The sequence below is a fragment of the Helicoverpa armigera genome, chromosome 16 (genome assembly GCF_030705265.1).
Source record: "Helicoverpa armigera isolate CAAS_96S chromosome 16, ASM3070526v1, whole genome shotgun sequence".
NCBI lineage: Eukaryota > Metazoa > Arthropoda > Insecta > Lepidoptera > Noctuidae > Helicoverpa > Helicoverpa armigera.
In genome coordinates, this window is record NC_087135.1 from 314,460 (window position 1) to 342,094 (window position 27,635).

At 37.7% G+C, this 27,635-nt stretch overlaps 2 protein-coding genes across 2 annotated transcripts; one reads left to right on the forward strand and one right to left on the reverse strand.

The window, feature by feature from the left end:
* Positions 1-4,753: 4,753 nt before the first annotated feature.
* Positions 4,754-27,072, forward strand: LOC110369804 (uncharacterized). Its single transcript, XM_064038639.1, has 6 exons — positions 4,754-4,783; positions 7,715-8,199; positions 8,359-8,646; positions 13,379-13,492; positions 24,921-25,037; positions 26,880-27,072. Exons 1-6 carry the CDS (start codon positions 4,754-4,756, stop codon positions 27,016-27,018), a joined length of 1,173 nt encoding a protein of 390 aa, XP_063894709.1. The 3' UTR covers positions 27,019-27,072.
* Positions 16,140-24,455, reverse strand: LOC110376510 (uncharacterized). Its single transcript, XM_064038509.1, has 2 exons — positions 23,769-24,455; positions 16,140-18,136 (listed from the first exon to the last, which is right to left on the reverse strand). Exons 1-2 carry the CDS (start codon positions 23,789-23,791, stop codon positions 16,249-16,251), a joined length of 1,911 nt encoding a protein of 636 aa, XP_063894579.1. The 5' UTR covers positions 23,792-24,455; the 3' UTR covers positions 16,140-16,248.
* Positions 27,073-27,635: the final 563 nt, after the last annotated feature.

Here is a 27,635-nt window from a genome sequence, read left to right on the forward strand (position 1 = left end):
CTATATTAAGGAGTATCATTTGGCATTTGGCTTTTGCTGATTTAGAAGAGCCTTGTATTCTTCTTCTTCTTCTTCTTAATCGGACGAATCTGGCATAAGGGACAGGATCCGCGTACGAAGTCGCGGTAGAAGGTACGAAGTGCTCTAGCTTTAGCTTCTAGTCAAGACTAGTGAAACAAATATTTACAATAATTTCAGACATAACTCAATTATTACACACAACAGGTACATGGTTAACATAAATTCTTTATTATAACTATCATAGATAACGAAAAAGCCTACGCGTATAAAAATAGTGTACAATAGTTATATTTAGTTGTCGGCACATCACAGACAAGATAATCTACGGACGTTAACTGCAGATAACTGATAGAGATTGATCGAACTAGTACCGTACATTTCGTAATACCATCATGTTGCTGACAGTTGGGAAATATAGGAGAATGACAAACGTTCTGACATATAATTTACTATATTATATTTGCTCTCATTACAAAAACAATACACAAATAGCGACCGATACGGAAAGATGGGTGGCTATGGGGGAGGCCTTTGCCCAGCAGTGGGACAACAAAGGCTAATAAAAAAAACTAAATCAATGTAATTCAATACGATAATAACGGTTACTTTATTATTTCAATCATTATTTCAAGCTGTAATTAATGTCTTTAATATGTATTTGTGTAAAAAGTCCTAACAAGATTGTTTACCTAGCTGCCTACCCGAAAGGAATATAGTTACGTCGGCTTTTTATAATTCTGTGTCTTCATCAGTAATTTCTCATAACATCAAATACACCACACCTTCGAACATGTTTAATTATACCATCAATAAAATACACAATTTGAGTATTCCCACGCAGCGGCGCGCGCGCAACTCATACACTTTCTCCCGTCATCGCCTGCGAAGGTACCTGTCATGAACCTTTGCCATGCCGCGATTACCGTACACCATGGGCAATGGCGGTTATGGGTTATGTCATTAAATATCGTAATGAGAAGATTTTATCGCTATAACTTCAAGAGTCGATCATTAATGTTAAGTCAGTTCGGTCATAATTATCACGAAGTGTTTAAAGAAAATATATAAATTTTCTTTTTTTTTTGTTTAGTAGGGACTTATATTTTTAAATCTCTGTCCCAAAACGTATATAAAAATTGACTAAATTGTACCTCTCCTAATTTTATTTTAACATTGACTGTAACATAGGTATTTTCCGCAAACCTGCAAGTCATTTAGTTACAAGCTATCTATTGTAGATAACTAATTCGATGTACCAGAAATAATAGATACGAGAGATACCGAACTAATAACTAAGCCTACTCTAAAAATAGTTTCATCATTTCCCCAGCTACAGTAATTTCCATAAAATAAATCGCATTAAATCTAGACTGTGAATTCTAATGCTTTTAGCTTTAATCAGATTTAGGTACTTCATCACGTACCTGGATAAAAGTACTTGTATAGTAAGTAGACACTCTCCCGATATCCTGCAAGAATTTTTAAAATCGGACTAGTAGTTCCTGAGATTAGCGCGTGCAAGCAAACAGACAAGCTCTTTCACTATATAAGTATACAGACTTTTATAGGAATCCATGCTTACAGAAATGTAAATTCAAACAGGATGTGATCTCGTGACCTCTTGTGGTACCTACAGCCTCCGAATGCTCTCCACTTGCCGCCATGTTGGTGCGGGCGCGCAGCCGCCGGCAATGTTGCGTTACAAATAAGCGCGCGCCAGATTTGGTCACCAATTATTATGACCAGATTGAAGTACGATAAGAATCAATGGTGAAATGTACATTCTTTTAATATTTTTTTGTGTAAAGCTTCACAGGAAAATGATAAACTTGCGTGTCCTTTGATGAATTGTGATATAATTTTTAATTAGGTCAAATATTAGGCTGTATTCTTCGGCCAAAGTGCTAGTGAAATCGTCACTACCGGCTGATATTTTAATAGCAAATCATGTGGATGAGGCTTTCAACCAGATTTGAGAGAAAAGAGAGATGAAAATATAATTTAGGTAATGATACCCAAATCTTGTCATAATCCTATTATTTATTCTCGTCACATTCTTGCATTAACGAGGAGTATCTAGACACACGGCAGTGTGTCCGCCAAGTTCGAGCAAAAAATGCGACACACCGGCCGTGGGTTATATTACACGAACCATTTCGGGCCAAATTCGACCCCCCTATAACTCAAAATCTGTTTTATTTACGCATATCAAATTTCTAATATCTGTTGAGACCCCCTCACTTATCTAAAATACAAAATTTCATTAATATACCTTTAGTAGGTCTTGAGATATTGACGTCAGAAAATCGCCATTTTTACTATACACTCACTGACTGACTGACTGACTCACTCATCAAAAACCTAGACCACTTCCAATGGTCGTATGGACTTGAAATTTGGCATGGAGGTAGGTCTTTATGTAAAGGTAAAGGGAAAAATCTGAAAATGGCCAAGTGTGAGTCGGTTTCAAAATAATGAAGGTGTTTTATACCCCTAAGGAACTAAAACGAACTAAATTTATCTATATTTATATAATATATCTTCGAATGGTCGTAACGATCTGAAATTCGTTACAAAGGTTTGTATTTAGTAAAGTAAAGTAAAAATCTGAAAACGGCCAAGTGTGAGTCACTTTCTAAAATAACGAATGTGTAACTTTGATCCACGAACATAATATATGACAATATATGTCATGTCAGTCAGTTGGTAAATCTAGTCCATTGAGTTAATCAGTTCATTCCTTTGTCGGGATATGTGAGTGAAGGAATAGGGAGTGCACCTGTGTCTGCGCAAATGCTTGTGCACTATAATATGTCCTGCGCAGTTGGCTAATCTCCTTACATGAGAACAGCCGCCGTAGCCGATAATCGGCTAGGAGGACATCATTTCTTTGTAAGAAGCATAGTGCATATTCAAAAATCTGAAAGTATAAATGAGACATTTCCTTAACTAACTTAATCATAAGAAAAAAATAAAATAAACAACCTTACAAAAATAAATGAAATCAAAAATGTGAAAGGCTGCCAAGTTCGATAATATGGGAATGCTTCGCCTATAAAAGAAGTGAGATCTGAATAAGTACCAAGTTCCATAAACATACCTCAGTTAAAAATAGTTAATTTTTAATGATGTTACTTGGCAAGTTTTAATAGAAAATGATATACTTGATTCGTTTAGTAGGTTTATAACAAGGTGTATGAAAGCTTGCCAAGTAACATCATTAAAAAGTAACTATTTTTAACTGAGGTATGTTTATGGAACTTGGTACTTATTCAGATCTCACTTCTTTTATAGGCGAAGCATTCCCATATTATCGAACTTGGCAGCCTTTCACATTTTTGTTTTGGGTGGGATAATAAATAACATCAAGTGAAGCATTCTATAATGTTTTTATGAATAAGTATCGACTTTCTCGATATCAGTAGGTAACATTATACTATTAGTTACGCAATGCTAATCGCGTTACGTCACATTCCAAAGTATTCGTTTATTATCAATCAATGTGAATGTGGAATATTCACAAATCTATGTGAATTCTATTAAAGATAAGTTTTATTAAATGCTAGATAAAAAGCTGAGAGATATCGTTTGCTACGCTTTCGAAAACTGATCGCTGTTTATTTTATCTGTTGTAGTAAAATTGTTTTGAATACATAGGCTAATAACTGTGGACATTATACGAGGTGTACCAAACAGTGCAGATATTTCATGTGTGCCTTTTAGCGAATAAATGCGACATGTGAATTTGCTATATAGCAATACCTCGGTCGTGAAACACGTTGCTCATGACAATTCTCGCGTACTTACTTACTGGAACGTAGGTAGATAATATTGTCAGTCTAGTTGAAAGTCTATTACAATTCTATTCAGGAAGATTGTACAGATTCTATTCACATTTCGACACTTACGGACTTTTAGTAGACATCATTCTGTTTAGAGTTAAAGCCTCTAAATGAAATACGCCGGTAAATTTCTTGGCCAAAATATTAGTAAAATTATTTTTAAAGTGTCTTTACAATAAGATAACCAAGAGTACATTTGAGAATTGAGGAAAATTATTATAAAATTGTTTGGTTACTGTCGTCAATGAGCCTTGACTATTGTTATATTAGTTTATTTTGGTCTATCATTATTATATTATGTAGTTATGCAAAGAAATGACCAAATTAAAATGGATGAAAATTCGATTAGCTTCAATAATGTCATTATCTAATAGGCATGAATTAATTGACTATTAATAAATTGATATAATCAATTATAATACATGTGAGATTACTCAGATTCACACTCGTATAATACATAGGTGCTACATATAATGCTAGTTATATAGTAGTTATAAAATAAGCAACCTCAGCTCTGGTGAAGTTAAAGCCTTTTTAAATAGTCGTAACCAATGCAAATTTTAAAACCTAGGTTAACTAAATAAAAGCAGTTAAAGCGAACAAGTGCGAGAGGTGAGTCTGACCGTGACAGAGTGTCGGCGCGCGCGCTGCGGTTATGTAGCGCTTGCATAACGCTTACTTTCACCCAAAACGGTAAGTCACTGACCGACGCTTGCGCACGCCACCGCCATGCCACGCCGGCGCAGGCTACGCTGCCAGGCGTAGCAACGTACTACGCTACTACGCGGGGTTGTTGTGCAAATCCTCTTTAAAGGACAGTTTTCACTTCAAACAACTTTATGGCGTCTCAAAATCTTATTTTATAAACAAATAGTTTTTTGCGCTTACAAATGTCTTTACATGAAATACGCATTGGCATGGTAAATAGCCTCTGCTCATTCAGTGCATCAGTGCAACATCTTTATTCTTTGGAAGTAATCTAACGATGTCCAAAAATCTTAAACTATAAATTGCCCATTCCTCTTTACATTAATATTATAACTTGCCACTCATTTATTCAGAAATATATTATCTAGGTACTAGGCATTACGCACCTTAGATGCATTCCAATAGATAAAAAGGTTGGATTCCCACGAATAACTAGTAATTCTACGCGATATTTTGAAGATATCCTAGATAATTACTAACAGTGACGTCATCAAACTGTGATAACAATCAGATAGCGTTACGTGTCGTTAGAAAGGTGTGTATCTGTGTAGTAAATAATTACAATAAATTACACACAGCACACAATTGTTGTGCAATGACTAATCACTGACAAACCTCGTGGGAGTCACAAATATGTTGTAGATAGGCAAATCGTTGTTACTCACACAAATATATGATAATGTAGTGCTATTTATACATAACCGTTATGACCGATTTCTCATTTTCTTTTCACTCGTCTTAAGCCTTTTTTTGCTTCAGCTTCACACATTCAGTGTCCAAAATACACCAGAAAGAACATATAACTTTAAAAAAAGAACCCGACCAGGAATCGAACTGGCACACTCTGAGGCAGGGGCATGAACCACTGGGCTACCGCGAATTCTACTTACTTTCTTCACACTTTACTTATTTAAGCTTCATAAAAGTTATGTAGCCACTAGCCATATGCAGATATGCATGCATGTTATGCAGACCACATGCTCGACTGTAACAATATTGTAATGACGTTGCATCAGCCGTCAGACCAATGCAGTGACAGGGAAAGTCGCGTGACTACACTATATCAGAAGTTTCTGGGGTTTTCCCAACAATAGTTCTTTAAGTTAGGAATTAATTGGTGATGTTTTTATAGTTGTATCAGAGAGCCTATATAATTTATCAAATCTGATTCGAAACCTCGAACAAACCTAGTTCAGATTTTGAAGTTTAGAAAAGTGTTATTAAGTGTTTATATAAACAGGTGCACTCCACATATCTCTTCGGAGAAACAGATGACCTATTGTTATATAAACTGTGTGACAATCACCTGAGTTGAATAAAAGAAATTGCCACCCGACATCCGCGTCTATCCACGAAGCTTCCTTACGACATATGTGAGTACAAAGTGTCTGGTGACGTATATACACATTAGCATGTTACATAAGACGTACATATGACTTGTCAGAAGTAGTCAGAACTGCTCCCCGTGGTATGCGGCTAATGATAAATGATGTAATGGCTCGGGTCACCCTGTGACCTCCGGCCGAGGTTGTAAGCACTCTGTAATAGATTGTCACTCACAACTTCTTCTGTATGTAATCTGTTGGTAATTACTTTAGATGTGTAAACTCGTTAAACATAGCTTAGAAGTTTGGACTATTGTTCTAAAATTGATATGTCAAAACTTTAACAAAAGAATGCGTCTATGTGTAACTCTGGTAATCATATTGATAATAATTACGAGTGTTTTATGAATTCTAAAGAATACGAACGTCTGAATGTATAATTTCCTCCCTTTTTCAGTTAAAAAGACTAGAAAAACAAAACAGAATGTTAAAAATTTCGATCATTCATGGCCATTGTTACAGTTTATTGCATTCAAAAGACAGCAAGAATGCTAATTGCATTTAAAAGTTTGTGGCTAGGTAAAGCTAGCTTCGCGTTTGGTATGCTACAGTCCTAGCACCTCAGTTATCAGCACGATCAAGTTATTTCCTTATTGAATGGGAGGGCCGTCGCTTTATTTGTCACAGTTAGTCACGACAAACACCAAACTAGTCGATGGGGAATTTCTCCGACGTTGTTACTGCAGCGACATAAGTTTTATTAAGTATCGATAGAGTACGGTAATGTCACGCGAGGTCGAGTGCCGACCTGAAGTTCAGTCAGCAAGTCGCAGAGTGTAGAAGAAATGTGAATGTGAAAAGAAAGTGGAAAAATATTGTAGATAAAAATTGTTCGACGAAATAGACATTACAGTTTCTCACAGCTTAATTGATGTGCAGCGAGATGAGCTTATAAAAGTATCGTATGTAGATAAAAAATCCTAATGTCGATTTATATGATATTCAAAGTTATGAAATCAACTGCTTAAATTGTTATTGTTTCTAACTCGTTTTCTAACGACCTCTAACAGCAGCAGTCACGCCTAATCCGGATTTAATTCCCATAGTTGACCCCACACATGAGCATGAGTCGGCAGAATTCTCCATTCTTTCCATACCTCTTGTGTCGGTCACTTTCCCGGCAACCGGTTGCCCCCCGTCCGTCATTGTATGCAGACCACAGAGAACAAAATGACTGCCGGAGGTGCCATAACCAAAATCTCCTAAGAAAGTAGAGCCAAAATGTGAGGAACGAGGAATGTTACTGTCTTCTATGGAGCAGACCATTTTTTGTAATACCAAAAATCGTTCACAGGTGCCACAAAGAACCCTAACGTCTTGTTAGTTCACTCGTAATTGATCGTTTTGGTTATGCCCACCGCACGTATTTGACCTACAAGAAGGCGCCTGACCTACCACACCTATCTTTCCATCCTCCGTGATGCAGACTCACACACGCCACGCCCGTGTGGGACCGCGCTGTGACCAGTCACATCATGACGAGATGATGTAAAGCTATTGTCTCTTATTTATTGTTATTGGCGGAAAGTAAAAGTTGATTAACTGACAGGTTTTAGTTGTTTGTCGTGTCGTCCCTAAAAGCCTTTCGTGTTTAGATGGTTATTTATATGTTTTTAATCGCGTAAGTCAAAGACTTAACTGATTGCAATTAAAAACTGATTCGAAAAGTGTTTTCAAAAACTTTTAGTATTATATTTTAATATGAAATTAGCTGATTCCCCTACATGTTGTTACTCATACCAAACTTTTTTATTACAGTTCGCTCTATGGATCCTGCTTCTCACGTCATCAGTCGTCACCCTCGCCGCAGACATCACGATAACCACAGAGGCCAACATCACCACCCTGTACCCAGTCTCACGCACAGCCTTCAACAAGACTATACACAGAAATGAAATACACTCCAGACACAGCGACACAGACACCAAGTCTAGTGACACAAATGTCGCTTTAAATGATACAGATAGCAATTCTAATAATACTGAAACCAAAGACAATAAAACGGAGGTAATTACCAAATCAGCTCCACAATCATGGAAGATTGAGTCTTCTTACGTAGAATCAAATCTTACAGAAGATGGAAATACTACAGAAGCTAAAGAAGGAAAGGATAAGAAGGAGTTGCTGAAGGATTTTAAGCCGAGTCAACATTTGGGGAGTTTCTTTGATGACTACAGCTCAGAAGTAATAAAGACACCGGTTTTTGGACCGATAGCAAAGAAACCTGCTAGTGGTTTCATTAGGTAACATTATAAACTATACTTATTTAACATGACAATAGTTCCCAACTTCAAAACAGACCAAAACTTCTGATTAAAAAGCCACCTACCTAGGTGGTGGTAGAAAATTTTGCAACCAGTGCAAAAGTCCCACTTAGTAACTCAATTTTCCTCCCCCCACAGTTCCCCAAAAGAAGAATACTCCCACCACACGACCTTCAACAAGATCCCGAAGGAGATCTACTACACCCACCAGGAGTTCCCCTACAAGTTCGAAGACACCAGCTACACGAAGACGAGGGGCAACTGGCAAGACTCCCTGGACTCCAAGCCCACAGTCGAGGTACCTGTGAAGGTCCCTGCTGGGGGACTCTATAAGGCCCCTGTGACGTTTGAGGACAAGCCACATAATGATGAGGAGTTTTCAGGCTTGAGTTTTCATGAGGATGAAAAGCATTCGGTTAAGAAACAGTAAGTCTGTGTTGTATGTTGATATTGATTTAATAAATTCAGTAGGTTAGAGCGTATAGTTAACAAAACATTAGGGGCCTTACTACAAAAACTTTAAACCCTGTTTTACACTTGTCTAATAAAATTTTGGCTGCAAAATGAACCATATGTCAACGTCATAATTTGGCATAAACTGACGTTTAAAAGTTTTTGTGGTAAGACGGTAGCAGTCTAAGGAAAATCCAGATTCCGATCCGATATTACGTAATTGAATGATGAAACACATTTACAAATCGGGTTACCGAACTCAGTATAATAAATATTTTAATCGGAATATTTTTGAACTTGAATGTCTGGAACTGTCTGAGGTACTCATGAACAACTTTTACCGCACCTCTCCAAAAGGGTGTAAACACATTCTTGGGTAAATACTTATTAAAAACAATGTAGGAAAGTTGAAAGCTGTTGGGGGCAACCACGGTGATGCATTTCATATTAAAAAGTATAACAGAAGGTTCAGTACCTTAATATTACATCATTTGTGAAAATGTCAACTGCCTAACTTATAATCTAACTGACTGACAAACAGACAGCGGAGTCTCAATAATAGGGTTACGTTTCTCCCTGTGGGTACGGAATCCTAATAAAGAAACTTCCTTCATTGCTTGCACTTTGCACTCTACGTGCACTTGAATTTGTGTAAAAAGAAATACTCAAGCTATCTTAATACCTTCGAAATAAGGCACTATGTGTACTGTTCATAATGGTACTTCTGCCGAACCAACTGTGCAATGGACATAAGCGCGACCTCTTTGTATCGCAAATATCCTTTCACTGTCCGGACATCGGCGAACACGAGATGCTTATTACTCATATTAATATGTATAACTCGACTTGAAATAAAATAATGAATGAGGCCGTACAAATTAATGTCTGAACGTATGTCACTTGGTGTGAAGAAGTGAAACATCTTTCTAATCCAAACTAATATTATAAATGCGAAAGTAACTCTGTCTGTCTGTCTGTCTGTCTGTCTGTCTGTCTTTTCTTTACGCCTAAACTACTGAACCGATTTGTGTGAAATTTGGTACAGACATAGTTTGAAACTTGAGAAAGGACATAGGATAGTTTTTATTACAAAAAAAAATAAAAATAAAATTATTCCGGACATATAGCGCCATCTATTGGTCAAATCAAAAATCTGCTGGTAGTCACTATTCCACGCGAACGAAGTTGCGGGCAAAAGCTAGTGTAAAATAAATCGCTTGGTTTTCTAGTCTAGAGAGGTAATGGTGTCTATAAATGTTGTGTACCATTGCAATAAATATTATGGTGTATCTTATTATTTAATAAGCCATGCAAATTCATAGCCCAAATGAGTGAAAAAACGAATCAAGTAAATGGACCAAGACAAAATTGATACTAACAGAATTACCCCACATCATTTGTCAAACATGAAAAATTTTCTCCACTTACGTAAAGCATATAACACGTTACAATAAACCGTGAGAGAAACAAACGAACATAAAGACAAAACATAACCATTGAGGGTAATGCAACCAATGGTTGTGCCACTGGTTGTCGGCAACCACATAAAAACGTGAAAACTTGTCCGCGTGTCCCAACCGAGAGATATTGTGAGAAAATATCTCCACAAGGAAGTACTTGTAGCATTTGTAAACGTTGGTATATTGTGCAAGTGTAGGCGAAAGGATTTCGTGAATAATAAACCTAGGTATATTAGTTGGTATTAAGTTGGTTGGAAAACACAATAGTTTCCTGTTCGTTAACTATATTTCATAGAAGGGAAATAAATATGTGGGAGCGTCAGAAGGAGCCTCGCGGCGGTCATCGCTGTCACGTTGCATCTCGGGCGTTGTAACGACCGGAATTCAAAAATAAAGGCACGCTTGTGTAGTCCACCGTTCTATTATTTGGTTTCCTCACCATTTTATTCACAATCACACACAATCAGTAAGATGGAATGAGATTTCGAGCCAATAGGTTAGTATGTGCACAATTCAGTTGGCACCTGTCACCAGAATGACTGCCGCCATCACTCATCGTGACACTTACTACTCTATTCGGGGTTACCCGCTCATAACTTTAATGTTATCAACGCGCCGACACGGCCGTCCTGCATTATCACACGTCCTCGTGTGTACCGTTTCATCTTACAGTCTACTCCGTTCGGTCACCCTGACCCCTCAAATAACTCCCTTTGCTCATGTTATACAACAACTTACAGTGGTTACAAGTTTGAAGTCCAAACGAAACAAAATGTTTCATTAAAGTCACACATTTCCGTAAGTCAATGCCACACGGGCCATTTGCTGCCACACAGGTTAGTCACTGCCACAGAGGCGAATCATTGCCATGCAAGATACTCATTGCCACGCAGGCTACTCATATCCACGCAGGCTACTTATTGCCACACAGGCTAGTCGTTGCCACACAGGATAGTCGTTGCCACACAGGCTAGTTATTGCCACACAGGCTAGTCATTGCCACACAGGCCAGTTATTGCCACACAGGCTAGTCATTGCCACACAGGCCAGTTATTGCCACACAGGCTAGTCATTGCCACACAGGCCAGTTATTGCCACAAAGGCTAGTCATTGCCACACAGGCCAGTTATTGCCACAAAGGCTAGTCATTGCCACACAGGCTAGTCATTGCCATACAGGCTAGTCGTTGCCACACAGGCTAATCATGACACAACAGGCTAGTAGCTGTCACACAGGTTTCCCTTAGCCAAGCTATCAGACACATGTTACCAACTGTACCACCGATGTATACGGGTCTCTTCCTGGTCACCCTGATGCCGTCACACAGGCCAACGAGTCTCTTCCAAGTCACCCCGATACCCATCATAGGTACAGCTTAACACAATAAAAACAAGAGTACCGCAGACTTTACACGGGTCTCTTCCTGGTGACCCCAATGCCATCACGAGGCCAACGGGTCTTTTTCAAGTCACCCCGGTATCCGTCATTGGTACAACTTAGCGCCAAATGTTACCAAAAATCTATAGTCTGATGCACATTTAATCAATCAATGACGCAAAAACTGAAATATTGTAACTTGGGGTTTTAATTTTTAACGCGATTGAAACTGCCTCTCAAGTTTATAAATGTCGTATGACAAAATAACCTCAACATACAGCAAAAATGGATCGGTCTCACCGGGTTTCCACTCAAAGTGCGTGACGATGCGCACATCGCTATGGCGCGCAGTACAGCGGCTTCACGTTCGCAGGCACCACGGAGATGCACGAGCACCGACACTCTAAACTCACGGTGACACGTCAAGCTCCGCAGGCAGCTGGGATGCTCCATTCAGGACCGTAATTTTGTCGCCATATTGCACAATAATCACCATCATTGTTGAAACATGAAAATTAGATAAATTCGGTTAATTTTCTAGCATACCTTCGATAACAAGCTTGACTTTAAAAAAAAAAATGGAAACCGATACCATAACCATAACCGTAGTTACCATACTAACTTTCGCTGAAATTCTTCATAAATCTTAAAACACCATTTTAAATAATCGACGTTCCATTTTTTTGAGTGTTTATTTAGCACTATAAGGATTTTTCAATCTTCACGTGGCAAATTCTCCCGAAACCAATCTGTTCACAACCTTCTTGTTCTACATAGACAGCTCCATGAACATTATGTTGCAGTACGAGATGTTTCCACCCAGGATTCTTCCTTATGATAGCAGTATCGTATCAGACATAATTTTTTCGCTACTAGCGTTTTCAATTTTTTTTGAACACGTAGCAGAGCAATCAGATTACATCATTACATCACATGTGGGCAATCAGATTACATCCCACTTCTGATGTGGGAGCGTCAGAAGGAGCCTCGCGGCGGTCATCGCTGTCACGTTGCATCTCGGGCGTTGTAACGACCGGAATTCAAAAATAAAGGCACGCTTGTGTAGTCCACCGTTCTATTATTTGGTTTCCTCACCATTTTATTCACAATCACACACAATCAGTAAGATGGAATGAGATTTCGAGCCAATAGGTTAGTATGTGCACAATTCAGTTGGCACCTGTCACCAGAATGACTGCCGCCATCACTCATCGTGACACTTACTACTCTATTCGGGGTTACCCGCTCATAACTTTAATGTTATCAACGCGCCGACAAATATATATTTTTAATCGTTACTTGTTATTTAATAAAATATTACAAACTAATGACTCCTAAAATAGCGATAGCCCTAAGCAAACATATAACTCAAATCTTGATTGTAAATATTATAACAAACACAATACATTATAGATGCACAAGCAGATACAATCGCTATGATTGATAGATATCATGCACTAATAGAGTTGGATGCGCCCGCGCAAGTGATAGTCAATGTGAGACCACCGTGCTGCGCACTGACCGCCGCGGTTCATTTGAATATAATGATAAATGAGTCTAAGATGCAGGATCTTTTAGTTTAGTTTGAATATTTCTAGATATTCTACTTTCGAAATATTTTGTGGTTGATAGCTTCGTATTTTTTGATTTTTGAAATGTTAAGTGTATGAAATTATGTAAAAAGAATATGCAATATGCACGCGGCAAAGGAGTAGGTATATACTTAGACAATTACACAAAGTTCCATATTATAAAGTCGTGGTATTAAAGGAAAACATCAAATACATAATATAATCAACTAAGTAACTCACGAACATTGCCATGTTCTACACGCATTGATTTCCATGTATACATATGTCTTGTTCTAGTGTAAACCCGTGGAAGAACCTGCTGCGGCTGGTGACGGCGTTCATCCCGGTGGGGCTGATCATCTCCGCGCTCACCCCCAGCGTCATCACCATACACAACGTCGACGATAACCTGTGAGTACATCACCAATGCTTTCGTCATAATCACAGCTAGGCACAGGCCTATTCCACACGGAGAATGCCTTATCAGGCGAAATACCTTTCGTCGTCATAGCCGAACGTACATTGCTAGACAAATGCAACAAGCTGAGGGGATGCCTGGTACTTGTATGAGGATATTTCAGAAAGTCAGCTCACCAGCTCTTGGACAAGTATTAGAATATACTAGGATTCAAGCACTAGTGAAAATAAGATTCAACCTGTCAAGTAACATGAAATCCATGAGCATTACAAGATTTTTCCTACTTACAATACTTACATACATACAGAGATTACAAAAAAGAATTTACTGATTACAAAAAAAAATTGTTGCTATCGTAACTAAATAATGTTGCAATTGTTAGATTAATATTATCAGATGTCTGCCAAAACTGATAACAGGCTAATAAACTAGTTTATCAGGTCAATCACCTGATGATTAGGATTACACCACATAATTGACGATTAGAATAGACATTACTCAGCATATTATTAAACTAGAACTCCAACCCTAAGTTCTTCTTCCTGCCCTGTTCCCAATTTTATTTGGGATCGGTGCAATATGTTTTCCTTCCATTCGTCTCTACCGAAACTCACTCCCTTCTTATTTATGTCGTCTTTCAGGCAATCGATCCATATTTTCTAATGTCGTACTCTCCATTTCTCCATCCATCTACGTTCATACTTAGCACACACTTTTTGGCACAGAACTTAAACTCTAATGTAATTTAAAAACTAAAGCAGAAGAGGAAAAACTAAGTGTAATAAAATGGATATTTGAAGCAAGCATTGAAGCCCATCCATGAAAATATCCGCTTCTTACCGGATCAGTTGTACTTGAGCACGGTGCATACCGCGCGGTGCACGGTGCACGTAACACCGCGGATGTGACTCGACACGCGATTAGCATGCACGCGACATGCACGCGACGTGCACGCGACACACGCATGATGCGCGCTCGACATGTGACGAACCGGTGATTTATGGTATGATGAGTATGTAGTGTTAGACTGCGGACAGAATGAGAGAATGTAACAAAGTTAATAATGGTCAGACAGGGTTTAGTCACAATTTCGAAAGATAAAGCTTGTAAATGTATTTATTTATCACGTGCTTCTAAAAATTGCAGTGGCTTTGATGTCAACGAAATGTATAAATATATATAATGTATGTATATAAATAAATGTATGTATATAATGTATAAACGAAATAACTGTTCCTTCTTCCTTCAAATTATTCCATTTTCTACCAGAACTCCACGTGACTTTGACCGAAAACTTAAATTCGATCTGACAGAATAATCTTGGAACCTACATAATTTCCTTCAGGAAACAGTTTTAGCTACAAGTATACACACAGCCTTACGAGGCGCAGTACTAACCCGTTTTTATGAGATCTATAGGAATGAAAGAAACAATACACACTATACATATATGCACTGCTTATCACAAAAAGTGATGACTTGTGGAGGAAACTAAACGCGATGGTAATCAGCTGTATTGGGACTTTACGCGGATTTCAGTGTTAACTACTAACTTAAGTGAAGTAGATTTGTAGCTTCCAGTTATGGATTTATCGGTAACTTATTGATTTAACGGTAGAAGAGCACCTTTCAAATTCATGCTTCGGTAAAACGGTTCAAATGAAGCGTTAACATTGCAAACTGTTTGATCGTTTTGTTAGTTCTTTATGTGTGGAAAAACTTGTTGTAGTTGCTACTACTTTATTAAAAAATTGTTGAACTGCCTATTAAGTTTCCAATACTTCTGTTTTTTGCGGTAGCCAACCCAAAATAATTTCTGCCATAGGGTTATGCCATTTATGTAATTCTATAAAAACATACATTTATCACGCACAACATTAATTTGTTTATTATTTGTAATAAATTAATATTCCCAATTACGTTTATGTATGTCAAAGTCAAAGTCAAATCATTTATTTCACTTAGGCTTTCACAAGCACTTATGAACGTCAAAAAATATAAATAAAGTTGATTCTAGTTGCCCATTCCAAAAGTAGCTTCCTATGGAGAAGAACGGGCAAGAAACTCCATGGTTACTCTTTTTAAAAATAATAGGTATTACAGTTTGTATGTATTGATACATACTATAATAACATGCGAAGATCATGTTCCTTATTCCTCCAACAACTGGTTCAGTACTTCCAATATATTAGTAATAAGGTGCGTCAGCGCATTGTTAGGACGCGGCTGGTGTCAGTCTTTTTAAAAAAAACCCACTGATACTGCTAACACTACTTTAATGAAAGAACTTGAACTTTACAAGGATTAGAGCAAAGGATTGTCTTAAACTCGTCAGGATAAGATATTGACAAAGTGACGGCACCGGTAGACTGAAGCCGCCACGCGGTTGCAAGTATTTTTATAGTAATCAAAAATGCATGCATTTGCAATAACCGCGAACTAATTATGAATATAACATTTCCCCCCTTAAAACGAAGCAATATCCTTAAGGATATGCGAAGTCACTCTGATGGGAGGTTAAGACAAAACTTTTTACAAAAGGATCTTAATGACTATGAATGATATCTGTCTAACTAATTCTAAGAGTGTAATATAAAAGAAAAATAATATGTCAAAGTTATAACAATAATAAAATTGGCAATAGTAAAACACATTTATATTAAGAACAATAAAATTAAGTATAGTTAAAAACAAAGACAAAAAGGTTAAGAGTTACATAAGAATAGAAGGTCAAAATAAAGATTTACAATTAAGAATAATTAAGATTACGTTTGGACAAATTATCTGGTATGGATTGAGTAGAACCGTTGCTTTCTGAAATTTCTGTCAATTCAATAGAGTTATGACATTTGGTTTCATTTTTCAGCACCCTTTGGGTATTGCATTGATTAAAAATTTGGATACAACAGGAATTTTGGCGATTGTTTGATCTTGATAAACATTTTACATAGATTTTATACAAGATAAATAAGAATATAAGAATAATGCAAGCAATAGTAAGGGATGAATAATAGCCGCTATACTTGACAAAGTGAGATTCGTTATTTATTTTGTTAAGTTCATTTTCCAAATTATCTAATTGACTGTAGGAGTATTTCAATGAATCGAGATTAATGTTGCTTAAAGATAAAGGAGATAACAGAGGTATTGACTTATTGAAAATATCCTTTTTACAACACTCATCTTGGGTGATATCAAAATCGACTTTTAGTTGAGCGGTAATTACAAAGTTTGTTGATACAGACGGTTCTAGTCTAATTGTCTTAGAAAATGCTACACAATCATCTGTAAGTTTTAGGATACCCGTTCCGATAATCGGGTAGTCTTTCATATCACTCTTATCGCACTGCACTGTTAACTTATTTAACTTAGATTGCACATAGATCCACTTGTTATTGTTTAACGTTTGCCACATGTCTACGTCTCCGTATATAAATTTAGAATTGCACTCACTAGGCAACGACAGGTTCACTTCAGTCAGGAGTTTGGTTTCACAACACGGATTTGTAATACTAGAATAAACACTTACGAGTGGACAAATCATATGTTCATTGTTTACATTTGAGCATTGTTGCAAATTATTAAATAAGCTGTAATGTAATCTATCATCTGTTAAGGCGATGTATGATTTTGAAGGAGTTATTAAGGCGAAGGTATTAGGGTTAGTATTATCGTGTGGGGTTGGTAGTGGAATGATTTTATAAACTTCGTATTTGATAGGGTATATGAGAGGTATTTGTAATATGAAAAATATTCTGTTGTTATAATAGTAAGAAATTAGTTTAGATACATCTATAATAGTGTGTATATTATCAAGCGTTAACGGTACAGGAAAATCCAGTTTATTATTAACAGAACTACTTCTTAGGCTTAGCTCGTGGAATAGTTTACTAGGCGATAATATGGAGGGATGTAAGATGTTAGCTTTAGAAAATAAAATAGCATTAACAATAGTGTCTAGGAAGTTAGATATAGTGAGTAAGGAACCTTCTATAATATTCACAAGATTATTAAGTTTGGTTAATAGTAAGACCTTATCATTATTTGTAGTTACCAAGGAAAGTACCTGATTAAGCTTGTTTATTTGAGAGTTTAATTTAACCTCATTTTGATTCAATTTGGTAATTGTAGAATTAAATGAATTGATTGATGACTTAACTATGTGGATATTATCTTTCATGAGACGAAATATCTCGTTATCATTTTTCTCGCATGCGTCAATCGCAGCGTCATAATTGCGCGCATCTTCCGCATCTAATGTTCCAAAGAAAAACTTTAATATTTCTCCTCCAAATTCTAAAGCTCTTTTAAACCGGTTTGCAGCATCTTTAGAGATTATATGAGATAGCGAGTGTGCTTTTACATAATTGGTTTCTAAAAGAACTTCGATAGAATTAAAAATATCTTTACAATTGGAATATTCTCCAGGTTCTATTTTACTACATAGTAATGATGACTTCACAATAAGCTTGTCAATTTCGTTAAGATGTGGCTCAATAGAGTTAACGTCGACGTGCGTGACTATTTTCCAAAAATCGTTGTAGAAGAATATGTTGGTTGTTGGGTCAAAGTACAAGCCAGGGCTGTGTATGACTGGTAAAATCTCCGACTCAGTAGAGCCATGCTGACATAAAAGTCTGAAAAGAAAAGATAAAAGAAAATCAAGGATGTGCAGGTTTGAGTAAGTTTGTGTGATATTTTACATGTTTACGGTTAATTAGTAAAGTGACGTTATGTTTTCCAATAATTTTAACGATTTTGAAAGGACCTTTCCAAATTGGGGATAAGGCTTTTCGAAGCCTGTGGTGATGTTTAAGATACACCATGTCACCAACCTTATATTTAGGACTACACCTTAAAGCGGAGGCGTCATAATTTTGTTTTGATGCTTCCTTAGCTTTGCTAATGAACTCTAAAGCTTTTTCCCTACTAACTCGCATCCTATACTGAAGTGCTCGAATATATTCGTGATAGGTAAGACTGTTATTGCTATCGTAAAGAGAGTTAGGCAAGTTTGGTTTGTAACCATACAAGAGTTCATATGGTGTGAATTGGGTAGTACTATGAGGAGTCGTGTTGAAAGCGAGGATGGCAGTTGCTAAGTAGCAATGCCAGTCGTTTTGATTTTCGTTTACGAAAGATTTAAGATACTCCTTGAGAGTGGCGTGGCTACGTTCAAGCGCGCCGTTTGTTTGAGGGTGGTATGGTGACGTAAACAATGGTTTAATTTTGAAAATTTCTGTGACTTGTCTGAATAGCTCAGAAGTGAAGCATGTTCCTAGGTCAGTAAGAATCATTTTAGGTATACCAAAAAGAGACATAAAGTGTACTAGACTACGAGCAACTTCGTCACTCGTAGATGAAATCATTGGATAAACACATAAGAATTTAGTGAGGTCATCTTGTAACGTCAGTATAAATCTGAATTTTTGAAAGCCTGCGTCCGGTAAAGGGCCTACTATGTCTAGTGCGAGCCGTTCAAAAGGTTTTGTGCTCGTTGATGTTATTTCCATAGGGGCCTTGTTGTTAGCTCTTAGAGGCTTATTAATTTGGCACAATTTACAATTCTTGACATAGGTTTGAATGTCGCTACGCATACTTTTCCAAAAGTATGAGGCTTTAATACGATTGTACATCCTGTTCATTCCGGGGTGTCCGGCTATAGGGGAGTCGTGGTTGTCTTTTAATATTTTAGGGACCTCGGCAGGAGTAGGATAGATAATTTGGTTTTTATAGATATGTATAATTAAGTTTGTATTATGAAAGATATAGGATATTATGTTATAGATCTTAGTGTAAATAAGTTTAGAAAAAGGTTCGCTGAAGTCAGAAAGAGCTAAATCTGTTTCATCAGGATTTTCTTCAAGAATTTTATCCCTTAGTTTTATCAAAATATCGTATACAATTCGGTAACTAATCTCGTCAAAATGATGAACTTTTGTAAATAGTATGTAAATAGTTTTATCATTGATTGTAATTGACTCCACTGTAATAGGAGACCGCTCGCTCGCAAATAAAGTAGTAGTGTCATTTACCTGCGACAGCAATTCCTCACAGTGGGGCATAGAATAATCAAAGTCAAGAGAGAATGGACAAGCGATTGATTTAAATTTAGAAAGATGTAAGGGTTGAGCATGTTCTTCGATTCTAGTATTTGATTCAGGTAAAGATTTTGTGAATTGTTTTTTAAAAAAGATTTCGTAAGATGTTTTATTAAGATTGTGACTATTCATGACATGGATAGGAATACGAGAGAGGGCATCCGCGTTGGAATTCATTTTCCTTGTTTGTATACGATTTCGTAATCGTATTCCTCTAATTTAAGACGCCAACGAATTAACCTGCTTCCAGGGTCCTTCACATTAAAGAGCCAAACTAAAGGCCGATGATCTGTTACGATCTTGAATTTGTTGCCATACAGGTAAGGGCGGAAAGTTTTAACTGCGAAAAGGATCGCAAGTAGCTCCTTTTCCGTGGTGGAGTAATTCCCTTCTTGTTTGTTAAGAGTCCTGGATGCATAGGCGATCGGTTTATCTTGACCGATGGGACCTTGAGAGAGTACGGCGCCAATAGCATAGTTACTAGCGTCCGTGGTAACTACAAAAGGCTTTGAAAAATCGGGGTATTGTAAGAGAGGAGCCGTAGTTAGTTTTTCTTTGAGAAGATTAAAAGATTGTTCTTGGTCGGCTTGCCAGAGAAAAATCGTATCCTTTTAATAAAGAAGTTAAAGGTTTAGTAATTTTGAGAAATTTTCTATGAAGCGACGATAGTATCCGACAAGACCTAAGAAAGATTTAATTTCTTTGCGTTTTAGGGTAGGAAATTCGGTTACAGCTTTTACTTTGTCGGGATTAGGAGTTACTCCTTTATCGGTGATAATGTGACCAAGATAAGTGACTTCTCTGCGAAGAAACTCGCACTTGTCAGGTTGAAGTTTCAGATTAAATTCGCGGAGTCTATCAAATACTTGACTTAGTTTTAAGATGTGGCTATTGAGATCATGGGAGTATACTACGCAGTCATCAAGATATACATAACAATGAAGACCCTGTAACCCAGAGAGCGCTGTATTCATCAGCCTTTGAAAAGTGGAAGGTGCATTTTTAAGACCGAAGGGCATGCGTGTAAACTCGTAGTGTCCTGATGTTTGGGTTCCTACTATGGTGAAACCAGTTTTAGGTGCATCAATGGGATCAAGCTGTATCTGATGAAATCCACTGGCTAAATCAAGGGTTGTAAAGTATTTAGAGTGTCCTAATTGGTCTAAGATGTCTGTGATTAAGGGCAAAGGGTATATTTCGGTGACTGTGACGTCATTAAGGGCTCGGTAGTCGATAACGATACGCCACTTTCTTTTGCCTGAAGCATCTAGCTTTTTGGGTACTACCCATACAGGGGCGCTCCAAGGAGATTGTGAGGGGCGTATAATTTTCTGCTGTAACATTTTTTTTATTTGAGAGTCAACTTCGTCTTTGTGACACTCTGGAAAGCGATAAGATTTTGCATGAATAGGGGCAGCATTACCAGTATTAATTGTATGTTTAAGTGCGTTGGTATAAGTCAGCTGTTCATCCTCTAAATGAAAGATGTCTGTATATTTGGAACAACACTCTAACAAAGCGGATTTCTCTTCCCTATTTAAATGCGAGTGTCGTATCTGGTCTAAAACCTTATGTATACGGTCCGACGGCGTTGAAGGAATAGTGTTTATTTTTAAAGACGCGTTTTCTTCAATTTGAAGCGTATTTTGTGAAAACTCTGACCAATCGATTTCGGTTAAGTGTACCTTGAAATCCTTGACTTCAATTGGCGAGTCGGTAGTGTTTAAGACTGACACATTGACACGGTTATTAGATTTTAAAGATACAATACAGTTCGCGATAAAAACACCGTCAGTAATAACATGATCTAGCACAAGCGACTCCTTGAAATTATGTAACTCCGACGGTTCATTTGAGACCATGCATTCTATTACAACTTCCGAACGAGCAGGTATAATGTATTTAGGAGCCGTGTAATGAATGGGTATAGTATTACCTTTTAATGTTATTGACTTCGTTGAGTAATCGATGTTTGTTTTGAAGAAATGTAAGAAGTCTGTTCCAATGATACCGTCTGATTCTAAGTTAATTGCGTCATTAATAATGTGAAATTTATATGAAAGAGTGGCATTAGAAATTTGTAAGTCTATTATACATGACCCCAGCGTTTCGCAAAATGTGTCATTATCATTTATACCTTTAAGTTTAATTATCTCGTTTGAAAGCTCAGGTTGAATACAAAGACTAGAGCGCTTAATAACGCTGACTGTTGCACCGGTATCAATTAAGAGACACAAGGGTTTAGTAGAATAAGGCGTTTTTATAAAAGAATGTGGTAAAGATATTTTCTTATTTAAAATGGTAGTTTCGTAAACCGGAATATCTGCCTTTGACTGGAAATATGATTTTTCATCACAAAGGTTTTGAGACGCAGAAATTAGGGGTTCATTTAAGTGCTTAGTTATTTTTGGCTTGTCACACGGTGACTTACAGGCATCGACATAGGAGTTAATTTTAGGTGATTTTAAATCTAAGGATGATTCTGTGGTTATTTGTGACGCGTTTAGAGATGCCTTTGAATCGAGGGACTTACAAGGGTTTGTATTATAAGGCTTATTATAAGATGTAGGTGATGATTTGGTAAAAGATTTAAGACAAGACTTGGAACAAAGTTTAGGTGAAGATTTAATACAAGATTTAGTATAAAATTGAGATGAAGAATCCGGTAAAGATATGTCATTGTAATATTTAGTAGTACAAGATTTAGCGTCACAAGATTTAGAGTGACAAGATTTAGTATTATAGAAATTGACGTCACAAGATTTAGCGTCACAAGATTTAGAGTGACAAGATTTAGTATTATAGAAATTGACGTCACAAGATTTAGGGTGACAAGGTTTAGTATAAGATTTAGGGTCACACGATTTTGTATTATAAGATAAAGATTCACAAGATTTAGTATTATAAGATTTAGTATTATAAGATTTAGTATTATAAGATTTAGTATTATAAGATTTAGTATTATAAGAGTTAGAGTTATAAGATTTTGATGTTTTCAAAATTGTGCCGTCATCAGGAGGTTTTGGTTTCAGTTGGCACACCTCTGAAACCAATTTTAGTTTTTTGAATCATCATCATCTGAGAATGAGTCATGCGAGCCTTGGAACTCACAGTCGCACATATGGACACGCCCTTCCTTTGTAACTTGAGGTGGCGATTGCGTGTTGTTTGGTTCCGCACGGCGTTGATTGTTATATTGTCTTTTACGACAATTATTGATGTGATGACCAGGCTTTTTACAGTAGGCACAAATGAGGGTTTGAGAAAATTGCGCATTATTTTGACCGGGAGATGATGTTGAAGGCTGTACTACGAAAGATTTTTGAAATTGCTGTTCACGTTTCTTCACGTAACAGTCTGAAGAGGAGTGGCCATTTTTATGGCAGATAGAGCAAGTTTTGATGGGCTTAGGGCCGTAGGAAGAAACCCTAGTTAATTTTAAAAGCTTCTCTTCTTCAATGGCCTGTGTGATGGCGTCATTCAGGGTTAGAGGGTTCCTGCACCTTACTATGGTAGAGAGATTGGGACTAAGGCCAAGCAAAAAGGTGTTGAGGGCCAAGTCTTCCATTGCTCCTATACGCCCAGGTAGTTGAACTTTGTCCTCACACGAGAATTGGATATCGGCTTGGAGGCGAGTCAAGCAAGCTTCGATGCGTAGACCATATTGCGTTACAGTCTCTGAAGCTGTTTGCTTGCAGCTTTGAAGGTCGTGCAGCAAATGGCTTGAGTGCTTCTTTTCGCCAAAAGTGGATTTTAAAAACTTTTTTAATTCGGGCCAACTACTAAAAGTTTTAAGGCTACAAGCTGTTTGTGCCTTTCCTTCAAGCTGTGAAATTATGTATTTACAGAGAAAGCCTTGTTGATCTACACTACAGAATGAAATTGCACTGTCACAATTGGTTAAAAATGCTGGTAGAGATTCCCTGTCTCCGTTGTAAGGCTTGATAAATTTTGTTAATACATTAAGGGTAATTTTAGGTTCTCCCTTGTCAGTCATTTTGTGTTGAAATAAATTCAAAATTCAAAAAAAAATAGTTCGACAAAAATTATAACGTATAAGATGATGAAGTAGAAGATAAAAGATAGATATAAGAAATGGTTAATAAAGAGAATGTAATAAGTAAATTAAGAGGGTGTGTTAAATAGGAAAGATTGATAGATTACTCACAGCAGTGCGGCTATCACCTTCATTATTTTTGTCCACACGTAGTATTATTCCGTAAAAATGTCTTAAATGAGGTCACGAATATTGCGATGCGATGCAGCAGCGACGACACGGCCGGAAGTAACCCGACACTCGATGAAGTGGCGCGTGTAGACTCGGAAAACGTGATTTCGTCGACACGTTGCTATGATGGATGAGCTCAACCGGTGAAGATGTTGAAATTTGGAAGACCTTGCCGTGGTGCGGGCTCACGCATAGAGCGGAGGCTTATCGTCGACCACAGTTTCTTGTCCGTGAATGTAGTGTCCTTGCAGCAGGGTGTGATGCGGGCTCACGCTAAGGGCGGAGGCTGACCGTCGATCACAACTGACTCGTAGCCGCTAGAGTTCTTTTGGATGCTAAGGGCTCTCTGTATAGATTCTCCTCAGCATCCCACTTCTGACACCAGTTGTTAGGACGCGGCTGGTGTCAGTCTTTTTAAAAAAAACCCACTGATACTGCTAACACTACTTTAATGAAAGAACTTGAACTTTACAAGGATTAGAGCAAAGGATTGTCTTAAACTCGTCAGGATAAGATATTGACAAAGTGACGGCACCGGTAGACTGAAGCCGCCACGCGGTTGCAAGTATTTTTATAGTAATCAAAAATGCATGCATTTGCAATAACCGCGAACTAATTATGAATATAACAGCATGTCGGTCAGTGGCAGCGGCGCGCATGCGCGGAAGACGCACCACCACCTCTTGCGCAAGCGAGCACTGGGTGAATGTGCTTGTAGGCTGATCGGGAAGCAACATTGTAGAACGTAAATTCCTAGAAAAAAAAACGATTTAGCATCGAAATTGCTGTACCTAGTATATGACAGAAAAATAAGAACTTGAAATGAGATGACATCTTTATCATATTTTTTGCGATTAGTTCGATAGCTCACTCACAGTTATCCTAGTAATAAAGGTATCGATAATTCAGTTTTAAGAACACCGTTGTCGTGAGAAACGATCCGTCCTAAAACTACTGATCCAATGCAAAGAATTACCATTTATGCATTTAAATCACAGACATTGACACAAGCCACTTACTACTACTATAAGCTGCCTGCTTATTACCATCCTATTTCACTAAATACTTCAACAACTTGTATGTATATTTCAGTCAACCGTCTCTCCCGTACCGTCGCTCGAACTCGGGCGTGTCAGACATTCCTCCGATCAGCGAGCGCTGTCGGCGGCGACTGCTGTGCGAGCTGCACTCCGAGAGGAACTATGTGCCGTGAGTGTGTTGGTGTATATAAGTAGATATTCCTCCGATCAGCGAGCGCTGTCGGCGGCGACTGCTGTGCGAGCTGCACTCCGAGAGGAACTATGTGCCGTGAGTGTGTTGGTGTATATAAGTAGATATTCCTCCGATCAGCGAGCGCTGTCGGCGGCGACTGCTGTGCGAGCTGCACCCGAGAGGAACTATGTGCCGTGAGTGTGTTGGTGTATATAAGTAGATATTCCTCCGATCAGCGAGCGCTGTCGGCGGCGACTGCTGTGCGAGCTGCACCCGAGAGGAACTATGTGCCGTGAGTGTGTTGGTTTATATAAGTAGATATTCCTCCGATCAGCGAGCGCTGTCGGCGGCGACTGCTGTGCGAGCTGCACCCGAGAGGAACTATGTGCCGTGAGTGTGTTGGTGTATATAAGTAGATATTCCTCCGATCAGCGAGCGCTGTCGGCGGCGACTGCTGTGCGAGCTGCACTCCGAGGGAACTATGTGCCGTGAGTGTGTTGGTGTATATAAGTAGATATTCCTCCGATCAGCGAGCGCTGTCGGCGGCGACTGCTGTGCGAGCTGCACTCCGAGAGGAACTATGTGCCGTGAGTGTGTTGGTGTATATAAGTAGATATTCCTCCGATCAGCGAGCGCTGTCGGCGGCGACTGCTGTGCGAGCTGCACTCCGAGAGGAACTATGTGCCGTGAGTGTGTTGGTTTATATACTTAAGTTAGTAGGATATATGTACTCCTGTTTAAAAGGTGTTTGTTGTAATTTTATAAAAGCAAAAACTTAAAAAAAAAATTAAACCCACATCAATCATATACTAGACCCCTAACCTAATCTTCTTCTAAATGAGTCAAATACTGTCAAATGCTGTATCTAAATCGATCCAGCATTTTGATGTCTTACTCTGCAAGTTCTCGAAACATATTGTTTCGGAATCATCATCATTAACCTTTTTTATACTCCCACTGCTAGGCACAGGCCTCCTCTCACTATGAGAAAGATTGGGGTTTGATTGAAAGATTTATGCGATCATCAACATGTTCTTACGCACCAGTCTTTAAAGCTTACTGTCCTAAGTACTCCCTACATACATTCTGTTTTTCTTAATATTGTTTTATCTATTATTTTATTACACTTTTCCTTACAAATAAAACATGTAATTTATCTAATTTCCAAGCAAGTACTCAGTAGATGCACGAAATGCATCAATTCCCAAGCTCCGTGCACAAAATGCATCAAGATTACGCCCAGACAGGCTGCGTGACCCGCGAGGTGCAAGGTTGCGCAAACACTTTCTATGAGAGAAGCGCGGCTAGGTGCACTGTCTGCTATCTGCAGTATACGTCGGTTGCCAGACTTACTGAGTCGTTATAAAGCTAACTTGACGTCGTATAGTTGACGATGACTCACTGTTAGATAGACTTCGTTTTTGATGTATAAAAGAATGTCCGTCTTACCACAAAAAACTTTAAACGTCAGTTTATGCCTTGTCTAAAAAAATGACAAATTATGACGTTGACATATGGTTCATTTTGCAGCCAAAATTTTATTAGACAAGTGTAAAACAGGGTTTAAAGTTTTTGTAGTAAGGCCCTGTATGTTTAAAAAGATTGCACACGTATCTACTTGTTTATATAGAAACAAAATTCATTTTGGCCTTCTCTAGTCCCATAGCACTACTTACAAGTATGTTATATTCCAAATGTGATATTAATTTTAGATGCTTATATCTACAAATTAATAATAACAAGTTAAATCAATGAAAAAATAATAATCAAGCTTTATTGTTACATAAAATCTCCCTTATGAATTGATTTCAAAATAACCTACTTCTTTTTATTTGGTAGTCCCAACACACTCCCGCGGCGCTCAATGAAGCACTGCTACAAGATCCACTGCGAGGACACGGAGGCGCTGTGGCGGACGCTGCGGTGGCTGTTCACATACAACCAGGCGGATGACCATAGGGGACGACTGATCACTTAGACTTAAGTTATGTGTTAATGTTGATCAAGTGAAATAAAATTGATGAAAAACTGTTGTGAGCGCGTTTATGTCTTTTGTATGGAGAAGTTTTATTGACTTGTGAAGCCTTTATAAGCTGTCTACGAGATGAATGAATATTGTACAGCAAAAATGTAAATATATTGCTAATGCTAATATTGCCTTTACATAAGGTTCAAAAATCATAATTAGTATTCTAGTTTTAGTGGGTGCGAGATTTAGCATCTATCAAACTAGTTTTAGATAAAAAACGAATAAAATCTAGTTAGTAAACATTTCGATACAGGAAGGAAAATAAAGAAAGTATGTTAATGGAAGCCCATAAACAAGTGATTATCATACAAAGCACTAAATATAGAAGCTTCGATCACTTCTATTGTATTTATAATGAACTAAAGAAGTTCTGATGATTTTTATGACAATTTATGATTTGTGAGGAATTTTGATTGAACGAAGAAATCTGTGTAATGAATACGTCAAAGCCATGAGCTAATGACTAGAAAAAATGTTATATTCCCTTGAAATACACCTGGATATAAGTAATTACACAATATTTCTGTTAATTTCTCCCGAGTACATAATAAATGCTAAACTAAATA

Bases quoted from the DNA above. Each gene is read 5' to 3' on its own strand.
- LOC110376510 (XM_064038509.1), bottom strand. From the start codon at position 23,791: ATGAAGGTGATAGCCGCACTGCT. The intron at 18,137-23,768 runs GTGAGTAATCTA...TTTTCTTTTCAG, and splicing joins AAGGTGATAGCCGCACTGCT to ACTTTTATGTCAGCATGGCT.
- LOC110369804 (XM_064038639.1), top strand. From the start codon at position 4,754: ATGTCTTTACATGAAATACGCATTGGCATG. The intron at 8,200-8,358 runs GTAACATTATAA...CTCCCCCCACAG, and splicing joins CCTGCTAGTGGTTTCATTAG to TTCCCCAAAAGAAGAATACT. The intron at 25,038-26,879 runs GTGAGTGTGTTG...TTTATTTGGTAG, and splicing joins TCCGAGAGGAACTATGTGCC to TCCCAACACACTCCCGCGGC.